This window comes from Pantherophis guttatus, chromosome 2 (assembly GCF_059756535.1).
Source record: "Pantherophis guttatus breed Tessera chromosome 2, ASM5975653v1, whole genome shotgun sequence".
In the NCBI taxonomy this organism is placed as follows: domain Eukaryota; kingdom Metazoa; phylum Chordata; class Lepidosauria; order Squamata; family Colubridae; genus Pantherophis; species Pantherophis guttatus.
The window spans coordinates 229,138,511-229,165,456 of NC_142064.1; the positions used below are offsets into that span (position 1 = coordinate 229,138,511).

The 26,946-nt window shown below is 38.3% G+C and overlaps 1 protein-coding gene across 2 annotated transcripts in view; it reads left to right on the forward strand.

Annotated features, from left to right (window-relative positions):
• Positions 1–24,744, forward strand: part of SRGAP3 (SLIT-ROBO Rho GTPase activating protein 3) — a 209,337-nt gene extending 184,593 nt beyond the window's left edge. For both annotated transcript variants that reach the window (XM_034431627.2, XM_034431628.2), the window contains exons 17-22: positions 118–345; positions 5,112–5,191; positions 8,472–8,652; positions 13,250–13,399; positions 14,976–15,303; positions 23,510–24,744. In XM_034431627.2, the coding sequence (XP_034287518.1) occupies positions 118–345; positions 5,112–5,191; positions 8,472–8,652; positions 13,250–13,399; positions 14,976–15,303; positions 23,510–23,926 (1,384 nt within the window). In that variant the 3' untranslated portion in view covers positions 23,927–24,744. The remainder of the gene's footprint in view (positions 1–117; positions 346–5,111; positions 5,192–8,471; positions 8,653–13,249; positions 13,400–14,975; positions 15,304–23,509) is intronic.
• The last annotated feature ends 2,202 nt before the right edge of the window (positions 24,745–26,946 follow it).

A 26,946-nucleotide genomic window follows, 5' to 3' on the forward strand; every position in this document is an offset into this window, starting at 1 on the left:
TGACCATCATTACTTGTAATTGTTGCTTTTTGCCCAGCTAGAGGAAATGACTGTAGAGCACTATATGTATATTACTTGAAGCATGATGTCGTAGCTGTGGGTTACTTGTATTTTCAGCTTGTCACAATACAGTGATGAGAACATGATGGATCCCTACAATCTAGCCATCTGCTTTGGACCAACTTTGATGCATATCCCAGATGGACAGGATCCAGTGTCCTGCCAGGCTCATGTCAATGAGGTCATCAAAACCATCATAATCAATCATGAGGCCATCTTCCCTACCCTCAGGGAACTGGAAGGACCTGTTTATGAAAAATGCATGACTGGTGGGGAAGAGTACTGGTAAGAAACTTAGAAATGAAATATGTGCCTTTAGCATCTTAAAAAGGTTAGGAATTTCTTCTTGTTAAATTGTGGGGTGCTTATTTCAGGTGTTTTTAATTTAAATAGTAAGATTGATACAGGGTTATTTCTCTGCCCAGACTGGAATGGATTGTTGTGCATGTATGAACTATAATTATTATAGTTATAGTATAATTATTATAGTATAACTATAATTATAAACAAAAATAATTATTTTTGTTTCTAAATCTCTGAGTTACCCAGGAAGATTTCAAATAATGTTGTGCTAATGGAATGTAGGAACCCAATGGAAGTTGGAGCCTAATTCATTTTCAGGTCTTTTCAGAATATAAATAGAGATGGTTTGGAACCAATTTCACTCAATCCAACATTCTTCTTTCCATAGGGGAAACCCAAATTCTTTTTAATGGCCCATAATCAGGGCATGGGTTGGGTCTATTACCTCCTACTGTCCTTGTTCTCAATCAATTGATATTAGTTTATGTTCTCCAAATGTGGAGTTCTGTCTTATTTTTTTTTGAAGAAACTACCAATCTCTTGCCACCTTTTTTGTTTCAATGATTTTGCTTTTTAGTACATGTAGTACTGATTCCATGAAGAAATACAGAGATCGAAATATATAAATTCATCTATCAAGAGTTGTTATTTTTAGCACACATTTTACTCATTTGGGGCATATTTTGATGCATTAGTAAGATTTGTTTCGATACAAATGACAAGACTTTTCAGGCTAAAAACCACATTTTCTTCTTGTCTCCACACTCTGGTGAGGCTTGGACATGGTTGCTGGGAGTAATAGGTCAGCCATGTGTTTCCTAACTCTAGTTTAGATAGAATAAACGTAATCCTCTTATATCCAGTAGCCGAAGTCATCTTTTCCATCAACTTTACATTATTTTGAACAAAAGTTACTATTTAAATATTGTTTCCTGACTATATGATACTTTGCCCTTAGGTGAGATTAGGTTTTTCTTTAGTCTCTGTTGATTATAGTTGCCACAACTCTTACTGGTTGCAGTTTATGGGAGTTGAAGTCCAAAACTTATAGAATACACCAGGTTGCCAAGGGATGGGTTAGATTTTAATTATTGGGTTCATCATGAAGTCATTGCTCGCATTAGAGCAAACAGTGAAGGTTCTTAAAAGCATTTTTGTTTATTTTACAGTGTACTCTTGTTTAACAGTTCATTGTCTTGATGGGCTTAGCAATTACACTAAACTGATAATTATTCCCAAAAGCTAACAATTAAATCCTATACATGTCTAATCAGAAATAAACCCAGTTGAGTTCAGTGGGACTTGCTCCCAGGTAAGTCTATATGAATGAAGCAATCTTGGGGGAGGGGGGGGTTAAACCTGAAAAATAACTGAAAATATTTCAAACGACAATTCAGCTAAGACCAACACTCCTAGCCTAAATCCCATTTTTCCTTATTTTGGGTGGCACGGTGGCTCAGTGATTAAGATGCTGGGCTTGTCAGTTAGAAAGCCAGTAGCTCAGGTTTAAAATCCAAGCTCCATGCAACGGGGTGTGTTCCTGTCCTTGTCCAAGCTCCTGCCAAATTAGCAGTTTGAAAGCAAACAAATGCAGGTAGATAAAAAGGTACCACATCATGGGAAGGTAACAATGCTCTATGACATCATACTGGGCACATGACTCTGGAAATGTCTTCTGACAGTGCTAGCTCAGTGGCCTTGAAACAGAGATGAGCATCTCCCCCTATAGTCGGCAAAGACTAGCAGAGTAAAAATCCTTTACCTTTACCTGAAAAAAAAAGTTTTATTGTTTTATTACTACACATTATGACAAACACATCCCATACAACATATAAATATATCCTCTTTTTAACAAATGTTCCTTTACCTTTACCTTTTATTACTTATTTTACTTCCCTACATAGCTCTGTATAACTGTAGAGAACTCTCAGAAACTTAATAAAACATCCTGAAAGGAGGAAATGGTAAACCATGCTCATATTCTAGTATAGGTTTTCATAGCTCACATCAATCAAGCAGTGATGAGACTTTTGGCTGAATCACTGTACTCTAGTTTTTTGGTATCCTAATTAATCAGGACACCAGAAAACTAAATCATGGCCATTCATTCTGAAAAATCCTCACCATTTCCATATGGTTGATAATAAAATTCATGTAAATGTGTCCATGAAGGCATAAGGAGTTGACTATGACTTGAAGGAAACTTTACATGTAGCTGCCAACTGTTTTAGATTCAATAGGTTTCCAGCAGTTTTTCATGTAATCATCTACATTGGGGCCAGATCCAGTCCATGGGGTGCTTAGTTCTGGCCTCCGGGGCCACCCTGGAAACAGTGAAGGACCAGCCTCTGGTGCCTTTGGTAGTGAAAATGGAACTTGAGAGGGCTTCATGTGGCCCTCCTGAGTTCCGTTTTTACTGGCAGAGGGTTGCAGGAGGCCGTCACAGCCAAAAATGGAGCTTGGGAGCCCATTTTTGCTGGCAGAGTGCTCGGGCCACCACAGGTGCCCCCGACAAGAATGACGTCGAGCTGGCCATGCCCCTGCCCCCCCACCCCCTCCCCCCAAGGTTAAACATAACCCTGATGCGGCCCTCAATGAAATTAAGTTTGACACCTCTTGATCTACATGGCCTTTGCCCCATTATCTGGGGCAACTATCTAGGACACTTTGCTCCAGAAGTTGACTTCCACCCTGGACTCCTCCCTTCTGGTTTCTACAGCAACAGAGAACTTAAGATGGCTGCTCTTGAAAAGAAGGGCAATCCTGACTGGTGACAGAAGCCACTTAGGATGGCAGTAAAACTTTGTGTGAAAAAGAACAAAGTAGCCTTTTCTTAAAACAATTGTTAGCAGGAATGGGAACAAATAACAGCAGGAGCAGATGGTGATGATAGCAATGACAGTTTATCTCATGCTGTCTAGCTCCTACTTTCCAGGCACCAGTGCATTCTTAATGGGCTTTTGTGACAGACTAAAATCTAAGGAACAGATCAATGAATGTCTGTTTCCATTAGATCTGTTATATAAAATGGGACAAGTCTACAAAGACTCTGTTTCCTATTATGTCAGCTTAAAATTTCTTCTCAAACACAAAACAGATGTTCCCATCCTGCTAAGGTGGGAATGTGGCTAGCAGGCACTAGCTATGTCAGTTTCTTGGCATGGGCCCATTAATTGATAACCAGTCTTCTGCTACATAGTTGGCACTTCAGTTCTGGATAATGGAAGGGATGTAGGATTAGGCCTTCAATCCTAATTTTCATTCCTTGAACAAATATATTAGGCATATTGCCATGAGACAGAAATATGTAAATAAAATAAACAAGTTCCACCAAAATTATTTAAACTTTGTTTGAATTAGCTCTGATACCTTTAAAGAACTCTTTTTAATCACTGCATAAAATACAAGACAATAGAAACCAGGGTCTAGGACAACTTGCAATGGCCAACTTGCCATGGTCATTTCACCATGGTCAACCTGCCATGGCCATCTCGCCATAGTCATCTTGCCATCGGCCAACTTGCCATGAGACAACTTGCCCTGGACAATTCCATGCGGGATAACTCAAAACAATAAATACTGTCCACCACTGTTTCTTTGATATTATTTCCATTTGGAAATAATGTTGAGGAAACAGTGGCAGATAACATTTATTGTGTTGAGTTATCGCGCACAGAATTGTCCCTTGGCAAGATGGCCATGGTGAGTTGGTAAAATAGCTGTGGCGAGATGGCCATGGCGAGTTATTCCATTTCATAGGAACCAGGCCCAGTTCCTACCGCAAGATGAGGGAAGCTCTTTAATTCACTTGGAGCAGAACAAGTAAACAGATGCCTGTCCTTTACTGTCCACAACTGTTTAATGAAGGGCTCTTACCAATCACTTTGCACTGGAGTACGTTGCAACAGCCCTTTTCTTCATGATCAAAACTCTCATTGTATAGATGCTGCCGTCAGGTGCCACTACTGTCAGACATCACTCAACTCTCATGTCTGTGCTTATTTCTGAGAAAGAACTGTATATTTTTCCAACAAGGCATTCAGCTCGCCACAGTTGGGGGGAAAAAAGTGAAAATATTTTTCCTCCATGGCAGTTAAGTCATGACAGCTTAAACCAGGGGTCCTCAAACTTGGCAGCTTTAAGACTTAAGTCTTAAAGCTGCCAAGTTTGAAGACCTCTGGCTTAAACAGTGGCTTAGGACTGTTTGGCATTTTCAGAACTCGCCCAACTATGCCAATGTTTGGGTCATTTCTCGAGTGAAGCATAATGGGCAAGATGGCATTATATTTGGCCACCAAAGTTGTTGCTATGTTGTTACAATGAATTGTAACAATTAAGAAGCTTAATTGGGCTTCTCTTACTATGTGGAGAAAGAATGATAGGAGGAGCAGTTAACAGCAAGATATTCAACAATGCAGATACAGTGGAAGCAGAAATGCAGTAGTAGATTTGTTGAAGGTAAAATGGTATTGCAAACTAATTCTAGCAGGATTCATGTTCATCCAAGATATTCTTTTGAATATATATATTTAAAATGAAAACATTCTCATGGGTATGCAGACCTGTACTGCAGGGTTTTTTTTTTTTTAAATTAAATCTGAGATGTTCCAGTTTTGCAATTCTGAAATTGTTGAGAGCAAATTGAAGTTTCCTGCCTTTACTTGTTAGTAAGGAGTCCACATATCTTTTTCCTTTTATCCCCATTTTAAAAACCTCAGTGCATTTATTTATTCCACTTTTGATTTCAGTGACAGCCCACACAGTGAACCGGGCACTATTGATGAAGGAGATCATGACAATGGCACAGAGCCACACACCAGTGATGACGGTGAGGGTAGAAACAAGCCATGGACAATTGTGTCTACAAAAATCTACCAGCGTTTACATTGTGAAATGCTAACGTTCATTTAATAACTAACCAAGTTTCCCTAGATTAACATATGGCTGTTTGCAGGACAGGATGTCTCTTTATGTTTGACACTGCCAATAGGTACTAATAAAATTCCTTGAAATATGTGTAATTGAAGTAAGGATGGGATTTTTCCACTGTTGTCACGATTGAATTCCAAGGCAATATGGAAGTTATTCTGACAGCCTGTTTAATACGTTAAAATTCTATTTGACGTGAAAGTGATGCCTCCAATTTGATGGTTATTTTACGTAGCTCCAGTTTTATGGTAAGAAAAAGAAATGGAAAAATGTTCTTTGAAAAAAAGTCTTGTGCATCAAGGACATCGATGCTTGTAAGTCCTCGATTTGCAATAGTTCATTTAGTGACCGTTTGAAGTTACAGCAGCACTGAAAAAAGTGACTTATGACCATTTTTCACACTCACGACCATTGCAGCATCCCCATGGTCACATGATTTTTGTTCAGATATTTGACACAACTGACTCACATTTATAAAGGGGCCTGGTGGCGCAGCTGGCTAATAGCCTGTTATTAACATTCAGCTGCTTGCAATTACTGCAAGTTCGAATCTCCCCAGGCTCAAGGTTGACTCAGCCTTCCTTCCTTTCTAAGGTAGGTAAATTGAGGACCCAGATTGTGGGGGCAATAAGCTGACTTTGTATAAATATACAAAAGTATGAAGGCTATTGCTTAACGCATTGTAAGCCGCCCTGAGTCTTCGGAGAAGGGCGGTATATAAATCAAATTTAAAAAAAAAATGATGGTTGCAGTGTACTGAGGTCGTGTGTTCACCTTTTGCAACTTTCTGACAAGCAAAGTCAGTGGGGAAACCAGATTCACTCAACAACCGTGTTACTAATTTAACAACTGCAGTAATTCACTTAACAAATGTGACAAGAGAAGTTGTAAAAGGGGGCAAAATTCATGTAAAAAATTTCTCACTTAGCAACATAAACTTTGAGCTTAATTGTGGTTGTAAATTGAAATCTACCTGTTCTTAGATTTCCAGTTTATAATATGTTTCCCGGGAAGAAAAAAATAAAAAGCAATTTTTAAGTGTAGGGAAAGATATAACTGACAGCGTTTTGAAACTGATGACCCTTGTCAGATTTTCCACTTGGCTTTGTTGTCAAGTGAAAACTATAAGATTTCTCAGTCAAACATACCTTAACTGTACAGACTATTTCTTTGTTTCCTGGATTTATTTAAACTATTGTATAAAGGTATTGGAGATTATTATCATAAGAGTTGTGTGCATAATACTAACATGGTGGTGACATTCCCCAGACTTATGGTCTTGGGGAATTTTATGAGATTTGGCAGACTTTGAGACAGTACAGGACTTTTTTTAAAAAAAAATTGACACATCTTTCCCTGTCTCACAAAAATTATTTTAAGTTGAAAAATTTATACAGGATTAAATGACAAAAACCTGAGGAATTCTATTCCTTCATTCCATGTTATATTTATATCTATTTATGTCCATTTACTTTTGAATGCTAAGTTTCAGAACACATTTTTTTCTGTATCTGCACACATAATATAGCTATTTGATCACATCTCCGCCCCCCCCCCCAAGTTGATTTGGACATCAGTATAAAGTAATATGCCTAGAAACAAACGTTGGCTTATTTTACCATTTAGGAAACCTTGTTATAGAACCCTGTATTTTACTTGAACTTAGCATGCCTCTGTTTCATTTGTTTTTACGGCTTTTAGTTCCATTAATTCTTTCTCTTTAGTGATGCAAATATCCAAATCCAGTACCTTACCAGTACAGGTTATGGGAAAATTGACATAATTGTTTATTGGAACTAAGGGCATAAGAGGAGTAAAGGATAAATCAGCTAATTGAAGATGAATGTTTGAAAGGAGCAGGGTGATGTCAACCTTCATTTTTCAGTGTGGGTGACAAACAGCCTTTCTTGACTGAAAAAGTTGAAGCAAGCAAGCTTCCATTTAGGCAATTTTATGCCTGAATGGTTATGTTAATAGTTTTGATTGGAGTTTCTGGGTGATTAACCATAACCCAAGCATGGAGAGGAAGAGCTGTTTTATTTTAAGAATTTATATAACCTCTTGGAGTCTAATTCCACATATCTGGTCCAGTGTACTGGTGGGGAGTTAGATATTTTATCTAGATTGTATGGCTATTTTTGGAAGTCATCTTGAGACTATATATTGCTATTAAAAGTTGCTTCATTCGAACCATACAAAGGCAGATGGTGTAAGATACCCCAAATGTTGCTCTTCATACATTCAGGGTTACAATTCCCATATAATGTCGAGCTGATGTTAAAGAGCATTTTAGCAGAAAATGTAGAGCCCCAGCTAATTTAGACTGAGGGCTGTTTCACAGTATTGCTGTACCAAGATGATAACATATGAAATCTGTTTCATAAGATGTCTGTTGCTTTCTGCCTTTAAGCAGTCAAGAACATTAAAATTGTTCTGCTGGATCTGATTAAGGTTCATGTTATTCCACATTCTGGTTTGAGTGGTAGACAGCCAGGGGTTTATTAAAAAGATGATGCTTGATAGTATGCAGAACTGTTTATTGCTAGTGTTAGATAGTCCTGTATAAATTTCTTCAGACTATAGAAATACATGTTGGAGGCTAGGTCTAATGGGATCAATAGAGTTAAACTCATAAACCTGGGTATTTTTATTTTTAAGCTACTTTTGGCTGGAAATAAATTATAGCTTTTAAAAAGAGATAGTTTGAAAGACAAATCTTCCTCAGGATATGTATGCTTTTCCCATTTTTGCCTCAGATAAACAGGTTTTATTAGAATTTCATCAGAAGTGATGATTGATTTGATTGTGTGCCACCAAGTTGAGGTCAACTCACCACTTTGTCTCCTGAGGGATTTAAGCTAACTTCATATTTCCTGGGACTCTTAAGATTCCCCCCCTCAATTTAGCAAAATGTAGGGAATCTTATCCCAGCTGTCAGCTACTACCCCCTCCCTTCTTTCCCACTTGCACTTAAATTACAATGTAGTACCTTAACATTAAGGTGACAATATTCTGTTTCCTAGGGAAAGTAGGAAAAATAGCCTTCAAAGAAATATCTTTAGATAAGAAACATTCATGCTGTTCCAGGAATACATTACTGCATTAAACAAACTATAGTGAATTTTAATCACTCTCTGTAATTTGATCTTTCTTCTATTGCTGTTTGCCCAACTTTATAGAAGTGGAACAGATTGAAGCTATTGCCAAGTTTGACTATACTGGACGATCCCCACGTGAATTATCCTTCAAAAAAGGAGCTTCCCTTCTCTTGTACCATCGGGCATCTGAAGACTGGTGGGAAGGACGCCATAATGGAGTAGATGGCCTCATACCACATCAATATATTGTGGTTCAAGACATGTAAGTAATTTTTTTAAAAATAATATAGTAGTTTGTATTTGTATTCAGTAAAAAAGATAAGACTATACGAAGTACAAAGGTGCTTTTTCAAGAGGCTAAATAGACATTTAGCTATACGAAGTACAGTTTTGGTCTTCTAAGGAAAATGGGAAATTGGTATATCATTTATGGCTTCAGTTCTAAAGCAGCCAACCGCCACTCAACTGAGTGCAGATGCCAGATGGAGGTGGCAAAGAGATTGGGTATTTGGCTGTCCCATCTCCCCTTACGCCATACAACCTCCAGGTTTCTGGGAAGGCATGATATGCTGAAACTGCCACAACTTTCCCAAATTTCATTCCGACAGGAGTCTGTAAATTAGCCCATTGAGTTATCTTGGTTCAATAACTGTTGCCTTATATACTTTCCAGTTTCACTCAATTGAAGGTTTCAATCAAACAGACCTGAGAATTTTAACAGTATACAGTATAGATATGCAAATATAAAAGATCAGGACTAGCAGCAGAAGCAACAAAGGTATACACTACATTGTGTTTTGTTAAAAGAGTATTTAAAATGATTTGATGGTTTATCTGAAAAAAACAAACACAGTAGGACAAATATACATGCAAGTTATAAAAGTAATTAGTGTCAGCATCAATGTACTTCAAGTGGTTTATAGTACAAATCAACTAACTCAGAAAATAGAATTTAAAAAGTCTTAGAGAAAACAATTACCCTACAGTATACTTCCGCATCTGTTTTGTAGCTACAATACTTTTAAAAATTATAGAATTAATGTTTAGATGCTTTCCATTTAAATGCCATCTACTCTGAATAGCTAGTACCCTCCCTTGAAGTAGCAAGGCCTGCATTATCTTAACGACAGTTACTTTCCTGTACCTTTGTGTTTAAAAAAATGATATGGGAAGTAAAATTAGAGAATTTATTCCACCTGAAGACTGTATCGTGATTTCTTTCAGCAGCATTCCAAAGGTAAATGGATGTAGCCAATTTTCATGTATTTATTCATTTTGTATAACTGCCCATCTCAACAAGTGAGACTGAGCAGCTATATTGATTAATAAATTAATAGTTTCCCTTTAATGTTTTAATTTAATGTGTATTTTTTTTACTGCCTCTAGTAATAAAGGAAAATATTGTTATTTCTGCTTTTTCTAACAGACAGAAGGAGGAAAAAGGGACTAATTGGAGTGGGTAAAGCCAAGGTTTGAGGAAATGTATTATAAAAGTTTTTTTTAGGAGTAAAAGAGCTGCCTTAAGCTAGTGCAGACCTGGAGGCATCCCTCTTGCCCTTAGCATTCACCAAGAATGAATGAATGAATGAATGAATGAATGAATGAATGAATGAAAAGAGAGAAAGAAAGAATGAAAAAAGAAAAAAGAAAGAAAGATTAATTAGAGATAGAGATAATGTTCTCACTGGAGGTCTTACTGCATTATATTAATGCATCCAGCTAATCAGTAGAATAAATATGTATGTATTATCAACACTATTAATAGTATAATTGTAAGGTCACCATAATCATAATAAAAACAAAGGGGAAAAAAAGCACTGAGAATTATACTACAACAGAAGAGTGCGAAAAAAACGACCATATTGCTTTAAGTCTTTTTCTTGCCCTCATGTAATCCCCTCAACCATCGGAAACTAACAGTTGAAAAATAACATATATTTATAATCCATTCCTGCAAGAATGCTCCAGTTTTATGTGATAATACATTATGTGATAATCCATATGCAGAAGAAGTCCACAATTCTTGAAGTCTTAATTGAATCTAGGCATTAGGGGTATAATCAAGAATGCAGATATCTGTAGTACATAGTGATTTATAATGTAAATGTAATATAATAACCGTGGAAGGGGTTCTCAAAATTAAAACCAATCTTGGAGTTAGTTTGTCTTACTCAACATAGAACTGAAAAGAATTCTAGACCACCTTTTAAAGTTTTTTATTTGCATCACAATGGGTGGTTTTAGTTTCCAAAATCTTCATGGACATTGTTATGCCCAGGTGATAGAATTAGAACTTAATGTAAAGCCCAGGTCTTTTCTAGATTTTCTATATTATTACTGTGGTCCAGTGACATCAAATATGATATATTCTGATACCTAGAATAACCAGAGAGGACCATATACTCAAGTAGTAATGAAATGAGGTTTAAGAATAGAAATTTCTGTAAAACATAACTTGTGTTCAGGACAAAATATAATCTCTGCTCTTCAGAATTTCTTCTAATTTTACAGGCAAGAATTCTAATTATGTAACAAGAAGTTCTAAAGCAAATTTCCCGTTTTGGAAGCTAGGTTGGCTGGGGTCTCAAGGGAGTTGAAATTCAATGAAGCATGAAGGCTCTGTGTTATTTTCTCCCCCCTCACCCCATTTTTGTACAGATCCTAGGCATCTACTGCTAATTGTGAAGATGAGAAATGACAAACTGTGTCTTAGGATGTCAGAACACAACCCCCAGCATTTTCTACATGCGTCATTGCAACATCATTTCGTCATCCATTTCATCCCTTGCTTCCCATTAGACCTCCCCTCACCAAATGGTTGTGATATAGATGATCTCTGTGGACACATTGGTGATGACTAATTCCATTGTTGACAGCTAACCATGTTGACATTTGAAACAGTGTTGTCAGTGTGATGCAGCCAATTGAATCCTTTTTTTAAAAAAAGAAAAAACAACATTCACTGAAATATGAAAAATATATGTGTGATGACAGCGGTGGGAGCCTTTTCTTTGAAAGAGCTAAGGAAGATTTTTCCTTAAAAATTCAGGCTGTCCAAGACTTTTCTTTTTCTAAATCCAATTCATTAGATTCTGGTAGTGGCTGGTACTCTTCACCTATCTTTTTGACATATTCTTCTCAATAAATTAGGGACGTGTGCTAAATATTGATTGTTACCCAGTGAGAAAAAAAAATAGCTATACCAAATATGATTCTTCTTCTTCTTCTTCTTCTTCTTCTTCTTCTTCTTCTTCTTCTTCTTCTTCTTCTTCTTCTTCTTCTTCTTCTTCTTCTTCTTCCTCTTCCTCTTCCTCTTCCTCTTCCTCTTCCTCTTCCTCTTCTTCTTCTTCTTCTTCTTCTTCTTCTTCTTCTCCCACTGCCTCCTTTCTAGGGCTGAGAAAAAGTGAATGATCCAAGGACCCCAGCTGGCTTTCTGTCTAAGGCAGGACTAGAACTCACTGTCTCCTGGTTTTTAGTCTGATACTTCAACTGCTACATCAAACTTCCTTTGTAATGAACAGTTGTAAAATTAAAGTAAGTCAGGTAGCTCTGCGTTTGTATGCTCCAATCCTACAGGACACAGTGTGTAAACTTTATTGGCATCCAGCCATAAGAAAAGAGAAGACTTATGCATGAGATGAAAAAAGAAAGTATGTTTAATTGTGTACAGGGGATTTATGTAAAGTTTTCAAAGATGAGCAGCCAACAGGGTAGAAACTCAAGCTTTTCTGATATCCTGATATACAATACCCCTAAATAATCAACTAGAATCATAGGACTGGAAGGGATCTTGGAAGTCTTCTAGTCCAACCCCCTACCCAAGGCAGGAGACCTTATACCATCCTGTACAATGGCTCTACATTGTCTTCTTCAAAACCTCCCGTGATGGAGCACCCACAACTCTGGGAGGCAAGCTGTCCATTGATAAATTGTTTTCACTGTCAGGAAATTTCTTCTTAGTTCCAGGTTGGATCTCTCTTTTAATGAGTTCCACCCATTCCTTTTTGTCCTGCCTTCTGGGGCTTTGGAGAATAAGTTGATCCTGTCTTCTCTGTGACAGCCCTTCAGTCCTACTCCTTCTGTTGTGGTCCGCCAGCAGCCTGCGGAGCTGGCAGCAGAGTTGGACAATGAGGAGACTGGGGAGGAACATGGGCCAGTCCTGGAATCTGGGGAAGGCTCGGACAAGGGCTCTGTGTCAGAGGCAGAGAAAGGGCCATCTGGGAGGTATGTGCTGCCTCCGGAGCCTCCAGAGTTGGACCTCAGCGAGGCAGAGGAACAGGGGATGCCTGTTCCCAGTGCACGCATGTGCAGAGCTGCCAGGAGGCAAGAACAGTTAAAACAAAAGGGATGACTTGGGAGTAGGGCTTGAAGATGATTGGCCCCCTCAGACTTAAAAGAAGAGCAAAGGCATGTGGGCCTTTGCAGGAAGCAACATTGTTAATTCTGTGCAGTTTAAAGTCTGAAGCTCTGTTTGATTCTGGACTCGGTGTGGCTTTGCCAATTAGGTCTTTGGCAGCATGTCAAAGGAGATAAAGGTGGGTGATTATCAGCCTTATCCCGAAGGACTCTTTACAACTATTTGGGACTCATTTGTGAATGAACAGAATTCACAGCTGTTGCAATAAAACAGGTTTTTGGGAGTACTCATGTGTTTTACTGACTCAGGAGGCCTAGGTCAGAACACCTCCTCTTTGTTAGGCTACACATACCTAGTTCCTCTAACTGTTTGTCGTACAGGTTAACCCCAGCAAATCCATTGCTATTTTACCCACCCGCTGGCTCAAATTAATGAACAAGTTTTTCCCCTCCTAAGTATGAAGCATTAAGCTCAGCTTAACAGAGTTCTTTGTCATTCACAGGGATGATGCCTTTTCCGACAGCCTTAGTCAGAAGGCAGATAGTGAAGCAAGCAGTGGACCTCTGCTGGATGATAAAGCCTCATCAAAGAATGACATACAGTCTCCAACAGATCATATTCCAGATTATGGATTTGGAGGAGTAATGGGACGGTAAAAAAAACCTAATATTTTATTCTCATTTGGATGCAATTATCTCTCTTCCCCATTCTCTTCTGGCTACAGGCAAAACAATCTGAATACGTAGATTGTAGAAAAGTTGTGAGCTGACTTGCACAATTAATGCCAAGTTTAAACTGGAAGAAGTATGCATATTGATTTATTTCACTGCATCCACTATAAACCAGTAGACTTTAGGTTGCTTATTATAGTGTAAGCAACAAAAATAATTTTTAAAATTACAATAACGTGAAATTGTTAAAATTATTCGTATCTGCAAAAATATTAAACTCAAAAAATGTAGTGAAGAATGATAGTATCCATTATGTGTAAAGGCTAGAAGTGAGCCACAGGGTTCAAGCCAGAGGTGGTATTCACTTACCTTCGCTACTGGTTTGCAAATGTGAGCGCATGCGCTACCTCTACACATGCGCAGGGCCTTCCGCCCATACGCAGAGCGTCAAAAACGGGATGTGATGATGTCCGGGCAGGTGGGTGGAGCCTCCCACAGCCGCTGCTACTGATTCGCCTGAACCAGATAGAACCAGCTGAATACCACCACTGATTCGAGCCATTGTATATCACTATAGCAGCCATTGAAAAGACTTGCTTCTTCTTCACCCTCATAATTGTAACTTCTTCAGGGGCAGGAATGTGAAGCATGTCATCCTGATTTGATCATGGAGGGTCATAAAAGCATGGATTCTTCTCAGAACTGCTGTCCCAAAGGTAGCTTGTACCAATCTCTGCAGGCATTTGTAGGTCATAACCAGGGCTTTGAAATAAACCTGGAAAAAAAATAGGCTACCAATGCAGTGTCCACAATACTGCTGTAATTCTGTTAAAATAGCTCCCACCTCTTGCAGTCATTAGCTATCCTATTATTTATACTAGCTGAAATTCCGAGTTATCTTCAGAGGCAACCACCTTTAGAGATTATTGCAGGAATCCATCCTGGAAGTAACAAGGGCAAGACTTAAGTTACCAGGGATCTCTGTTCCAAAAAATAGTAGTACCATCACTCCAGACAGAGTGGGGTGAAGGCATCTCTGATCATGCACTTTATCTGTAGGAACAAGCAGCAGCCATGAAGACAGAATTCCCAGATCACAGGTTTGTTCCTTCAGAAGATATGTGACTTCCTCTGGAACTAACGTGCAGCTGATAATGAGCCAGATGATTTCTGGTCAAACAGTCTTGCTTTCATGGAAATCAGTCTAAGCTTCTTTCATTCCACCCGTTCCCTAACAGCCTAGATAGTGAGTAAAAAAAAATCCATCACAGGTCAGGATAAGAAATATGCATTACTTATTTATTGATGATCCATTACCTTAAACTAATAGAAGATAGCCCAGCAGTTTCAAATATCCAGATGTTAAATAACATAAGGGAGAGCCCTGTACTAGCCCATATAGGAAAGGTTAAGAGATTTGATTCTTCAACTTGACATTTCAAGGCAGTCACTACATTCCCCTCTTTAAAACAGCTCTATGAACATTTAGTTATCAGTCCAGCTGAATTTGGAAATATGAAGCAATGATTTCACAAGCATGTTGGTCTTATTTTCCAGGGTGAGGTTAAGATCTGATGGAGCAGCAATCCCTCGCCGTCGAAGTGGTGGTGACACCCATAGCCCCCCAAGAGGTTTTGGTCCAGGAATAGATACTCCTCCTCGAGCAGCAGCTTGTCCTAGCAGTCCTCACTTGCTGCCATTGAACAGAGGTAGGATCGAAAGCCCAGAAAAACGTAGGATGGCAACGTTTGGAAGTGCTGGCAGTATCAATTATCCAGACAGAAAGACATTGAGTGATAGCCATCAACTGAGGTCTACTTGTAGCTCAACTCGGCATAGTAGTCTTGGCGATCAGAAATCACTAGAAGCTGAAGCACTGGCAGAGGTAAGAGGAGAGCTATGTAGAAATTACATATTATAGAAATGTTAAATACATCAGGTATTTAGCAATGTATTTTTAAAAAATAAATCTATAAATGGCTTGGTTTAAGGGTTAGTAGTTTCTGAACTCAAATAATGTGCATCAAGAATTTTCCAACATCAATAGTTTTTTTACTTATGGTACATTCCTGTCTTTCATAATAGAACCATTAAAAAAAATTACTATTTTCATATGCGTAGTGAAATTGCTGCCTTCAGAGGAAGTTAAGAATATACTCCTGGTTAAGAGTAGTCTCTCAAATACATGCTCTCACTGTTTTTCTGCATCCCCAGAACACTGCTAATCAACAGATTTTTTTAGAGGGATAGGGAGAATTTTAAAGAACAGAATATATGCTCAAACTTTGTTTTTGCAGCCCTGATGAAAATTGATTTTGTGGTACAACTGTGAGCCCTTGGGTTAGTCCATGTGTATGTATGTGTGTGAAGATTATGTCGTAGCATCCAGCTGAAGCTTGCTTGATCAAACAGGATTGGACCTGGTTAATATTTGGATGGACTGATTTGATCCCTCATTTGGATCACAAAATGCCACTTCTATAGGTTAGACCAGGGGTGTTCAACTCGATTTCATTGAGGGCTGCATCAGGGTTGTGTTTGACCAGGGGGGCTGAGTGGGTGTGGCCAGGGTGGGCATGGCCAGCTTGATGTCCTGCAGTCCATGTGTGTGCAGTTCTCCCGGGCTCTGTTTTTGTCTGCAACAGCCTCCTGAAGCCCTCTGCCAGTGAAAACAGTGTCACTGCGTTTTTGTATTTACCAGATGAGCTCATATTTTTGGACATTCAGACTTACCGTAGCTTGCCAAGTTTCTTATCTTTAAGCTAACTGCGCATGTCCACATTCCTTCACTTTCTTTGTTCTCCTGCCAAGAGGTCCGGCCGCAGAGAGGTGGCCGGCAGGAATGTTGCCAAAATGTAACTATTTAGATTAGTGAGATGTTTTATTTTCTTTATAACAAATAAATGAGTTTTTCTTAGAAAAATATATCTTCGGGTTTATTTTCTTAAGTATGCTTCAAGGGAAAAGTCTCGATCCATGTCTCTAAATCAAGGTACAATTACCCAAAAGCAGAATGGGATTAATTAGCACCCTGACAAACAGAGCTCGAGGTGGGGGGTGACTTGCATGCAGCCCTCCTGAGCTCCAATTTTGCTGGCAGAGGCACCGTGAGTCGGTCCTTTGCTGTTTCCAGGGTGTCCCCAAGGGCCAGATCTAAGCACCGCACGGGCCAAATCCAGCCCACGGGCCTTGAGTTTAACACCTCTGGGTTAGACTAAGAAGTTGAAAAAAAAACCTCTCTGAACAAAGTATAATATCTCTACAAAGCCACCTGGAACTGAGCTAAACACAAAGGACATTCTCTATTTATTCATCATATGTGTGAAAAAGACTTAAGCAACAGGCTGTGCAGATCTATCATGGTGAAAAGGTTTTCCAGCTCAAATATTTTTCCTCATACGGTATATCAGAAGATTGTTGATTTATATCAAGGAGGAAAAAAATGGCAGAGAGAAATAATCTTTGCTGAGGGTTTTTAAAAATCTGAAATGGCAAGTAAGCCTTTTAGTAGATAGAATTTATGGGCTGAACATAAAATAAATGTCCGTATATGTGCAGGTTCAGCTGAGCATCTCTTTTCTTTTAGCTGCATGGGTTGCTCAAAGGTTAGCGGACCTGTTGATTTTCAGGCTGACATCTTTCGACTTTTTCTGTGTAGGTTGTTGATTGAGTGATTATCCTGTCACTTCCTAGCTTTTTTGCTTAATACTATGACACTTCCCATTACAGAAAACCTAATGGATAGCGGTGTTCCATTTTTAAATAAAGCCACTGGTGATTTGTAGATCACTGGATTTAGTTTTAGTACTGCCATTTTCTTTTTATAGAGGAAAGGGAGCTTCCCCTCCCTCCCCATTTAATTTACACAGCAGTAAGCATTTCATGCCTACGACTAGGACTCTGTCCAAAGCTCTGTACAAAAATTGGTAACTGTTTGTGTAGGCTGCTTCTTCTAAAGTTGGCAGGGAAGCAAGCTGAGAAGCAATTACAAATCGAGTGTTTCAAAATTCTGTAACAGGTAGTGAAAGAGATGATTCTTCTAACTTCTTGTCTTTTCATAAAACGTGACATAAAGAGCCTCTTATTAATTAGCAGGGGGAAAAAGTACTAAAAATATACATTGGAGAGGACAAGCAGTATAACGTTAAAGAAAAGGAGCAGAGTAACAATTCTTCACAATTAGTAAAAAATTGTGAACAATAGAGGAAAAACAAACAAAAATATAATTGAAAAGAAATATGAAAAAAGAACTACCATATGCATTTCTGTATAAATGCATAACAATTCCTGGAGAACAGTCAAATTTCAGATCATCCTAATGATCCCCAACCTGTTATCTTTTGATTCACAATTCTTTGGAGGCCAAAAGGCTAAGGACGATTGGAATTAGACTATCCTGGTTAAATTTAATCATTTCTCACTGATATTAAATGTTGGAGCGCAACCTGATATTCTAAATCTCATATAGTATTTCACTGAATTCAACTATTCTAGAGTGCAGAATCATGCAGAGTCTTGAAAACAAATTCTGCTAAGGTTGATAGCATTTCATTCTCCGCAAGCATACATAGAGATGGAGTCATAAAACTGTTCTAAAATGTCATTCCCATCAATGACCTTTCCCAAACTTATACAAAATGTATCTGAGTATTTTGTTCTAATGAATATTACAGAAAGAAGAATAGTGATTCATGGTGACATACACAAAGTTAAATATCACATGTATTTGCGGGTTCTGGTTTAGTAAAGACTATTCAGGAAAGGGATATTTGAGGTAGGTGTAAATGTCAGCCTAGTATGCAACTGCTGTTAAACGAAAAAAGCACAGGGCAAAAATACCAGTTCCATGGCAGGAACAGTTCAAAAGGGGACTAAAAATAAAACTGCCAATCTGTAACGTCATTATAGAAAGGTATAATACATTGCATTTGGAGTTCCATTTTGGTTTCAAGAAGTGAACTATAGAACTGGAAAATTGTAGAAAAGAATGACCAGACTGATTGATTGATTGTGTGCTAACTAGTTGGTGTTGACTCTTTAAGCGACCTCGTAGAGAGATACTTTTCCTCCATGGCTACCTGCTCCCAACTTGATCCAACAGTGCATTCTTTTCTGCTATAACTGCATCTCTCTGTCTTGCTGCTTGTCGTTGTCCGCTTCTTTTTCCTTTCATTTTCTTCAGAGAGCTACATAGGTCTTTGCATAATGTGTCCAAAGTATGGTAATTTGAGCCTGGCCATTTTTGCCTCAAGAGGAATTGTTCAATGCATTTGTTTGTTTCCTTGGCTGTCCATAATACCCTTAGGAGTCTTTTTCAACAGTGAGGTTCAAAAGCATCAATATTCGCCTTATCCTGCTCTTTCAAAGTCCACTTTTCATTTTCCTGGAGCAGTGATGGTGAAATTTTTCATCACCGAGTGCCAAAAAAGTCACGTGGAAACATCGCACGCATGCTCGTAGGGCCGTGCTCCGGAAAAGCCGAACTTCCGGGTTCTAGCGCATATGTGCTCCAACGATCAGCTGGCCAGCATGCATGCGCAAGGCCAGTTTTAGGCACTACTGTGTGTGCAAACTTCCAGGTTCTGGCCCGCATGCACACACAACAATCAGTTGGCTGGCGCGCATGCGCACACCGGTTTTTGACACTGCCGCGCATATGAAGGACAGGTGATTGTCGTGCATGCATGCACACCAGAAACCCGGAAGACAAACAGGCGTGCCATAGGTTCACCATCATGGCCTAAAGTGTCACAGGGAATACAGTGGCTTGCACTACCCCAGTTTTCATAGTTATAAATCCATCATGGCATTGTAATGTCTTTTCCAAGCTCTTCATTGTTGCTCTACCAAGTGTTAGTCTATGCCATATTTCTTGACTGCTTGTTCCTTTATTATTGATCCTAAAAGGTAGAAGCAATCTATCACTTCAGTAGTTTAATTATAAAGTCTAGCCAGAACGATTAGTAGGGTTAAAAAAAAGTCTCTTACAAGCAAAGTAAAATGTTTGGGTCTCTTTAGAATAAATTGAAGATAGATAAGAGGAATCAGAGTGTACAAAATCAAATACGGGGTCGGACAAATCCACAATGTTAGAATTTAGGGATCATGTACTGAAACGAAATATGGCAAGAATGAGGACAGACGAAAGAATCACATAACAAAAAGCTATTGCCATCAATATATCTATGCACAGTGGAGTTTTCTTAGTAAACAGTGTTATTCACAATTCAGGTCTGAGTTCTTTTAAGAGGCGCTATAAGTGTGTTTTATCTGCTGAATGTGATGCAATCCATTATTCATCAGCTGCTGTCAAAGTTCATCTGTCAAAGCTAAGCCTGTCTTTTTAACAAGATATATACTGTATATTGTTAAATATATTGTTTTCCAAAAGCTTGGAAAACACACACACACAAACACACAAACTTTCTTTAAATATAAATATATATTATCTGTCTGTCTGTCTGTCTGTCTGTCTCTCTGTCTGTCTGTCTATCTATCTATCTATTGTATATCTACCCATCCATCCACCCATCATCCATCCATCCATCATCTATTATTCGATTTGTGGTCTACAAAATGGCTCAGAAGCTGTGTGCTAGCTGAGTGCTAAGGATATTGCAGGCATGACAAAGTAATATTTTTCCTAGTTGCCAGAAAAACATCCATTGATTCATTTGCATGAAATTCTGGTATTCTTTGGAATGTGCATTCAAGGGTATTTCATTCATTTCTAGAGTAGAATGTAGATTGCAGTATTCCTGTTGTCTGACAAATCACCCTATCGGGAACACAGACCATGCTAATCTACTCATCCCTATTTCTACATTAATATTTGTTGTTGTTGTGCCTTCAAGTCAGTTTTGACTCCTGGGGACTGCCTGGATAGAAAACCCTGCAGTTTTCTTCCCAAGCTTTTTTAGAACAATTTGCCATTGCCATGTCCTAAACACCATTAGTACTCTGAAAGATCTTTTTCCTCAGTAGCATCATCTGGCAGTATATTGTCAGTAATTTTATATTTTCTATCCATGTGGTTTTCTTGGTAAAACTACAGGAGTGGTTTCCCATTATCTTCTGCTGCGCAGTGGGAATTGATGCCTTTGCCATTGTCACTGAAGTGATAATCTGCCTCTTGACATCTTTCTATATTGCAGCTACCCAATAAAGGTTCCTGCTTGCTTTAGCTGGGCAGCTGGGGTGACCTTTGTGCCATGGACAAACCTGCTGGGAATATGCACTCTTGGCATTCACTCTCTGCATTCTTCATTCATCCCTCCCAGGAACAGCTGCCCCCTCCCATGATGAAGCAGCACAGCAGGAACCGGGAGGGGGAAATCACTCATACATGAAACTAATTAGCAGCCAGGGCAGTTGATTTAAAATTGGTATACTGTAGCTCATAAAATGTACACAAGAAAGCAATCTGGCTCCCAATAATTTGGACCAGCTGTGGTTTTTGGACACTCTACAAGGGCAGCCCCTATTATTCTTCAAGGGCAGCAACCAATTACTGTACCTTGTAGGCATTGAAATGGGACATGATTAATGCATAGATTGCTGTAGCCATATCCACATGCTTCAGAAAGGTACCCTAGCAAAGATTTATCATGTTTTTATCTTGTTCATTTATTTTTGTCTTCTTCACTCTCATTTCTTTTGTCAATGTTTCACTCCCCTGTCCTCTTCTCCTCTTAGTGGCAGTTATTAGGCTCCAATGGTAGGGAACACCTCTCCCCAATTTCTTCTACCTGGTACTTCTACCAGGAGAGGCATGTTGCAGGCCTTGTCTGCTGAGAAGTTCCACATGACAGGATCCAGGAGATAAGCCTTTTCTGCCCTCTAGAACATCCATCCTCCCACTCCCCAAGATGAGGTCAGCCCAACCAGTATGTCTTCTGGAAAACCCTCAGAATGAGTAGCCAGGGGATTTCCTGGTGGCAGATGGACTGATGCTGTATGGCATCTTATTAACCCTCTCAGAACCTTGTTTTTATTTTTTTTAGAATAGAATAGAATATTTATTTATTTATTTTTGTGATTTATATGCCGCCATTCTCCCGAAGGACTCAGGGCGGCTTACAACAACAATCAATAATACAAATCACAAAATAACAAAATAAGTTGAAAACCCCTTAAAAACCATATTTAAAACTATTATAGTTTGTGCAACCCCTAGCAGATCAAGTTATTTGATGGAAAAGCCACGTCTTCAGTTCGCGGCGAAAGGAGAGGAGGTCCGGGGCTATCCTGAGCTCGGTGGGCAAATCATTCCAGAGGAATAGAATTTTTATTGGCCAAGTGTGATTGGACACACAAGGAATTTGTCTTTGGTATATATGCTCTCAATGTACATAAGGAGAATAAAATACATTCATCAAGAATAAAAAGATACAACACCTAGTGATAAGTTAAAAACCCCTTAAAAACCATATTTAAAATTATTACAGTTTGTGCAACCCCTAGCAGATCAAGTTATTTGACGGAAGAGCCACGTCTTCAGTTTGCGGCGAAAGGAGAGGAGGTGATAATCAAGGTTACTAATAAGCTATCAAATCGTACTAGGAAACAAATAAAAACAATATAAATTGAAAGATACAAGCAACATGGTTATAGTAATAAGTGGGAAGAGATAGATACTAGTAAGGAAGAGAAGAATAATAGTAATACAGTCTTAGTAAATTATTTGACAGTGTTGTGGGAATTAGTTGTTAAGCAGAGTGATGGCATTCGGGAAAAAACTGTCCTTGTGTCTAGTTGTTCTGGTATAGAGCAGTGCTCTATAGCATTGTTTTGAGGGTAGAAGGTGAAACAATTTATATCCAGGATGTGAGGGGTCTGTAGATAATTTCACAGCCCTCTTTTTGACTTGTGCAGTATACAGATCCTCAATGGAAGGCAGGTGGTAGCCATTGTTCTTTCTGCAGTTCTAATTATCCGTTGAAGTCTGTGTTTGTCTTGTTTGGTTGCAGAGCCAAACCAGACCTTTATGTTAATTATTTAATTGTTTTAATTCATTTTTATATCCTGCTTTAATTGTTGGTTTTATTGTTTGTCACCCAGAAAATCACCTTGTGTGACATGAGTGGCTATATAAATTTGATAAAATAATAAATAATTAAATAGAAGAGATTCATGTAAGATGCAAATACCCAGCAAGCTAAACCCCTTCCATCCAAAGAGGATACACCAGGAGATAAAAATATTAATTAGATAAGAAAGGTGGTGCTTCCATCTCAGTTTTAAACAGAATAGCTGATCTGATATTCTGCCATACCAAAACTGAAAGAAGTGGAATTGCATTGTGGAAATTAAGTTATAGTTGAAAGAGCTCATATTCATTTGAAATCAGAAATGCAGCCTCCAGGTATACTAACCATGTTCCCTTGATATTGCATCTACTTGTTTATCAATTCTACTGTGATCTTTTTTAAAAATGTTTTTAATTGGATTATATCTAAAATACACTGCTCAAAAAAATAAAGGGAACACAAGCAGAAGACATCCGAGATCTGAATGAATGAAATAGCTTTATTAAATACTTTGTTTGTTACATACAGTAGTTTTGTGTTCCCTTTAGTTATTTGAGCAATGTATAAACTACTGTATGTAAAGAACAAAGTATTTAATAAGGCTATTTCATTCATTCAGATTTCGGATGTCTTCTGCTTGTGTTCCCTTTATTTTTTTGAGCAGTATATATTTTTATTTAGAAATTTTGAGAGTTATCTACAGAATGGGATCCAAAAATATATTTTCACATTCTCAATGTGTCTCAGTGTAGTGAACTCTTTCCAGCCTTTGCCCTTCAAGTTTCTTGGGCTTCAGCTCTTACAATTCATAGCTGGAGAACCAGCCTGGAGGAGGGTTGCACTACTAGGCCATTGTATGAGTATGAAATGTATATGCTGTAGTTTACGGGCAAGCAGAAACTTGATTACTGTCATCAATTCCATGCAAATTATTTCATGAGTCGTTGTTCCACTCAAGGTTAGCTGTATCAAACCTTCTGCCTCAAGTAAATAAGAAAAGAAACCAGATCATCATCTAATTCAAGGAATGGTCACATTCTGTTTGTATTTCTGTGTTTACAGGACATTGAAAAGACCATGAGCACAGCCCTGAATGAACTGCGTGAGCTCGAAAGGCAAAATACTGTGAAACAAGCCCCCGATGTTGTCCTGGACACTCTTGAACCAATGAAGAACCCACAAATTGGTTCGGTCAATTCTGAACCTGCCAGTCCCCTTCATACCATCATGATCAGAGACCCTGATGCAGCTATGAGGCGGAGCAGCAGCTCAACCACTGAAATGATGACGACATTTAAACCTGCTCTCTCAGCCCGACTTGCAGGAGCTCAGCTGAGGCCCCCACCAATGCGTCCCATCAGACCTGTTGTCCAACATCGATCAAGTAGCAGTAGCAGCTCAGGAATGGGGAGTCCTGCGGTGACACCCACAGAGAAGCTCTTCCCTAACAGTTCTTCAGATAAATCTGGCACAATGTAGCTATCGCTCTCACCAAGGAGAATTCTTTGGGAAAATGATGGATCATTCTGATCTTCATTTCTTTTGAGAAGGAAGCAGTATGATTGTACAAATGATATCCTTAGAAGAAAAGACAGGGAAAATGTGACTCTTGAAAAAAAAAAAAAGACAATATTTGGGATTGTAGAAGTGGTTTAAGGATTTACATATATAACAACATTGCTGAAAATATTTGGTACTACCCATTGTCATCTTATGTAATTACCACTGGAATATTCAAGTCTGTCTAGAAATATATATGAAACTTTATGTAGCCCAGTAACAATTTAATAGACTTACCTCACCCTTAGATATCTGCTAGAGTGTGTTTTTGCCTGTGTGTGTAAATTACACGGCAATTATACATCAAGCAATAGACTATTGATCAGTTTGTGAACTGAATTTTCGTATCGGTGCGGTTTGGCTTTAGAGTTACAAATGAAAAGGAACACTAGTTGTCCTGGAAATACTGAATTTGTTTGGTGATGATGATCAATTCGGTTCTCATAGATGGGTGGATTTTTGTCTTCAAATTCATCTCTTAAAGACTGCTTCATTGGAATATGGAAACTTGTCGTTTTCTGGTTGAAGAAGTACGCCAGATGTGGATGCAAACAGTAAAAAGTGGTACAATTTCCCCTTATATAAAAGGGAAATCTAGGATGTTTTGTATGTACTTCATGTTGTAGCACAGTATTATTACATGTGTACAAAAGAAACTCAACTCCCACTGTTTTCAAAACAGAAGAGAACTTTGAAGTAACCTTTGGTTGATAACAATAAATAAATAGGCTACCTTATATAGTGGTTGAAATATTTTATTCTCTCATCTCCCTTTGCTAATGATTCCTCTGGGGAAAAAAATCTGTTTTAACCTGGATTAAAACAGGCAAGGAAAGGAGGGTTTTAATAAAATTATATTTCTTCAAACTTCCTTAGCAGTATATAAGGGGGTTTCTGGACCGTATCCCCTTGCATGAACAGCATGATCCATACTTGATTGAGCTGGGCATATATCTGAACTGATAAGATGACAATTTGCACTTTCTCTACTGTACTATGTAACAATATACAGTGATTTGGGGCTTACAGAAATAAAATTGGTCTCTATACTTTAATATAGACAAAAAGAAAAAAAGCAAAACAAAACAACCACCACCAAGAATTCTAGCCATTTGCATGCTTGCCTTTTTTTCTTTTCTTTTCACTGAACTCAAGGCTCTACTTTTTTAAAATCAGCATTTATGATCAGATGTCTCTAATACCAGCCCTTCAACGAGGATAATTTTGTTTACTTTCAATCAGTACACTTATATTTTTAATATGGATAAATCTTACTGAAACTGCACACTCGGTTAAATCTGCATGTTCCACTGCTTGATATCTTTTGAATTTATTTTGCAATGGCCACCTTTTGAAACGAAAGTAAATGTTTTCCATTTCTCATTAGAGGTCAATTTTAGTGACTTCTGGGTAATTAGTGACCTTAAATTTGCCTTGCTGTACTTTTAACTCATAGTACGCTTTCAGCCAAAATTTAATTTGTAAGCATTGCAATCTGTGTTGCCAAAGGAGGAAAATATATTTGTATTTATCCTCTGATTCCTAATACCATCTGTTTTCAGAAATTGCATAGAAGAGGGACATATTCTATGAAATAACCTTTTCATCCATGATGTGAACATACATGACATTGTGTGAGTCTCATTTTCTGTATCTCATCTGTGAACATGCTTCATTTCATGAAACCTTGCCTGTTCTAGCCTGTTTATATATTGCTGTACTTGCTTCCAGTATGAAAAATATCCGCTGAGCTGTAATGTTTCTTCTTCATGCTAAATTTTAATTGCGGCCCTGTGACTCCAGATCCTTGCACTTAATAGATAATTCAGTATATTAGAAATGCATCAGTAAAAATGAGAACAACCTCCAGTCCTGAAGGAATTTTGACCTTCTCATATATAGTGTGAAAGGAATGTATGTAGTTATTCTAATATTGTTCCTCAATATAATAATATAATGATAAATGGTGTTTATCTATATGTCTGCTAATGTAGTAGGCATTTTTAATGCCATGATTAGTTAACCGTGCTAGTTTTTCATTTATGACATTCTTTTAATCTCCCCTCCCAAATCACCTACATGTCCCTGAACCTTCCTTAGCATATGAACACCCTCTAGTTCAGGGGTCCCCAACCCCAGTCTGTGGATCGGCACTGGTCCGTGGCCTGCCAGAAAATGGGCCACACAAACAAATGAAGCCCCATCTGCGGGATGCAGGCAGCACACAAAACCATGCCTTGTCCGGTCCACAGAAAAACCTGTCTCCACGGAACCGATCCCTGGTGCCCAAAAGGTTGGGGGCCTCTGCTCTAGTTTATTATGACAACAAATATTCCATTTGTGGTAGTAATGAACCAACAAATGTAGTTTTTGCATAGGTTGGATATTGCAAAGTGGGACAGGTAGGGAAGAGAGAGCCATTTGGCAAACTGTTCTATTTTTATTGCCAGTAATATTTTTTTCTTACTTTGCTTTATGGAGAAGAGATGCTTTGATTACATTTGTGCATGTTACACATATTTTTGAAAATGATGAGAGCCGAAGAATTATCTAACGGTTTACTTTTCTCCTTAAAGATAAGATACGTTATACCTTTTATTAAATTATTTTTGTTTCTATTTTATATTGGTTGTTAGTAGTTGTTTTTTTAAAAAAATCTTTAAGTGCCTTTTGAGCACCAGAACAAATCTTTGGATTAAATGTGCTTGGGAGATGGACATATCAAAATATCTCTTGTACAGTTTCTTCCGTTTTTTTATAAGAACAAGGATTGTCTTTAATTTTTAAGAAAAAAACTATTCTGTCTTGTCAAATTGGTGTTGACTATTAGGAATTGCGAAAGCGTCCTTTGTCCAACTCTTTGTAGTTTTAAACGACAAGACTTGGAATGAAGCTGATGAAGTAATCACACTTCCTGATAGGAAATTCTTGTGTCCCTG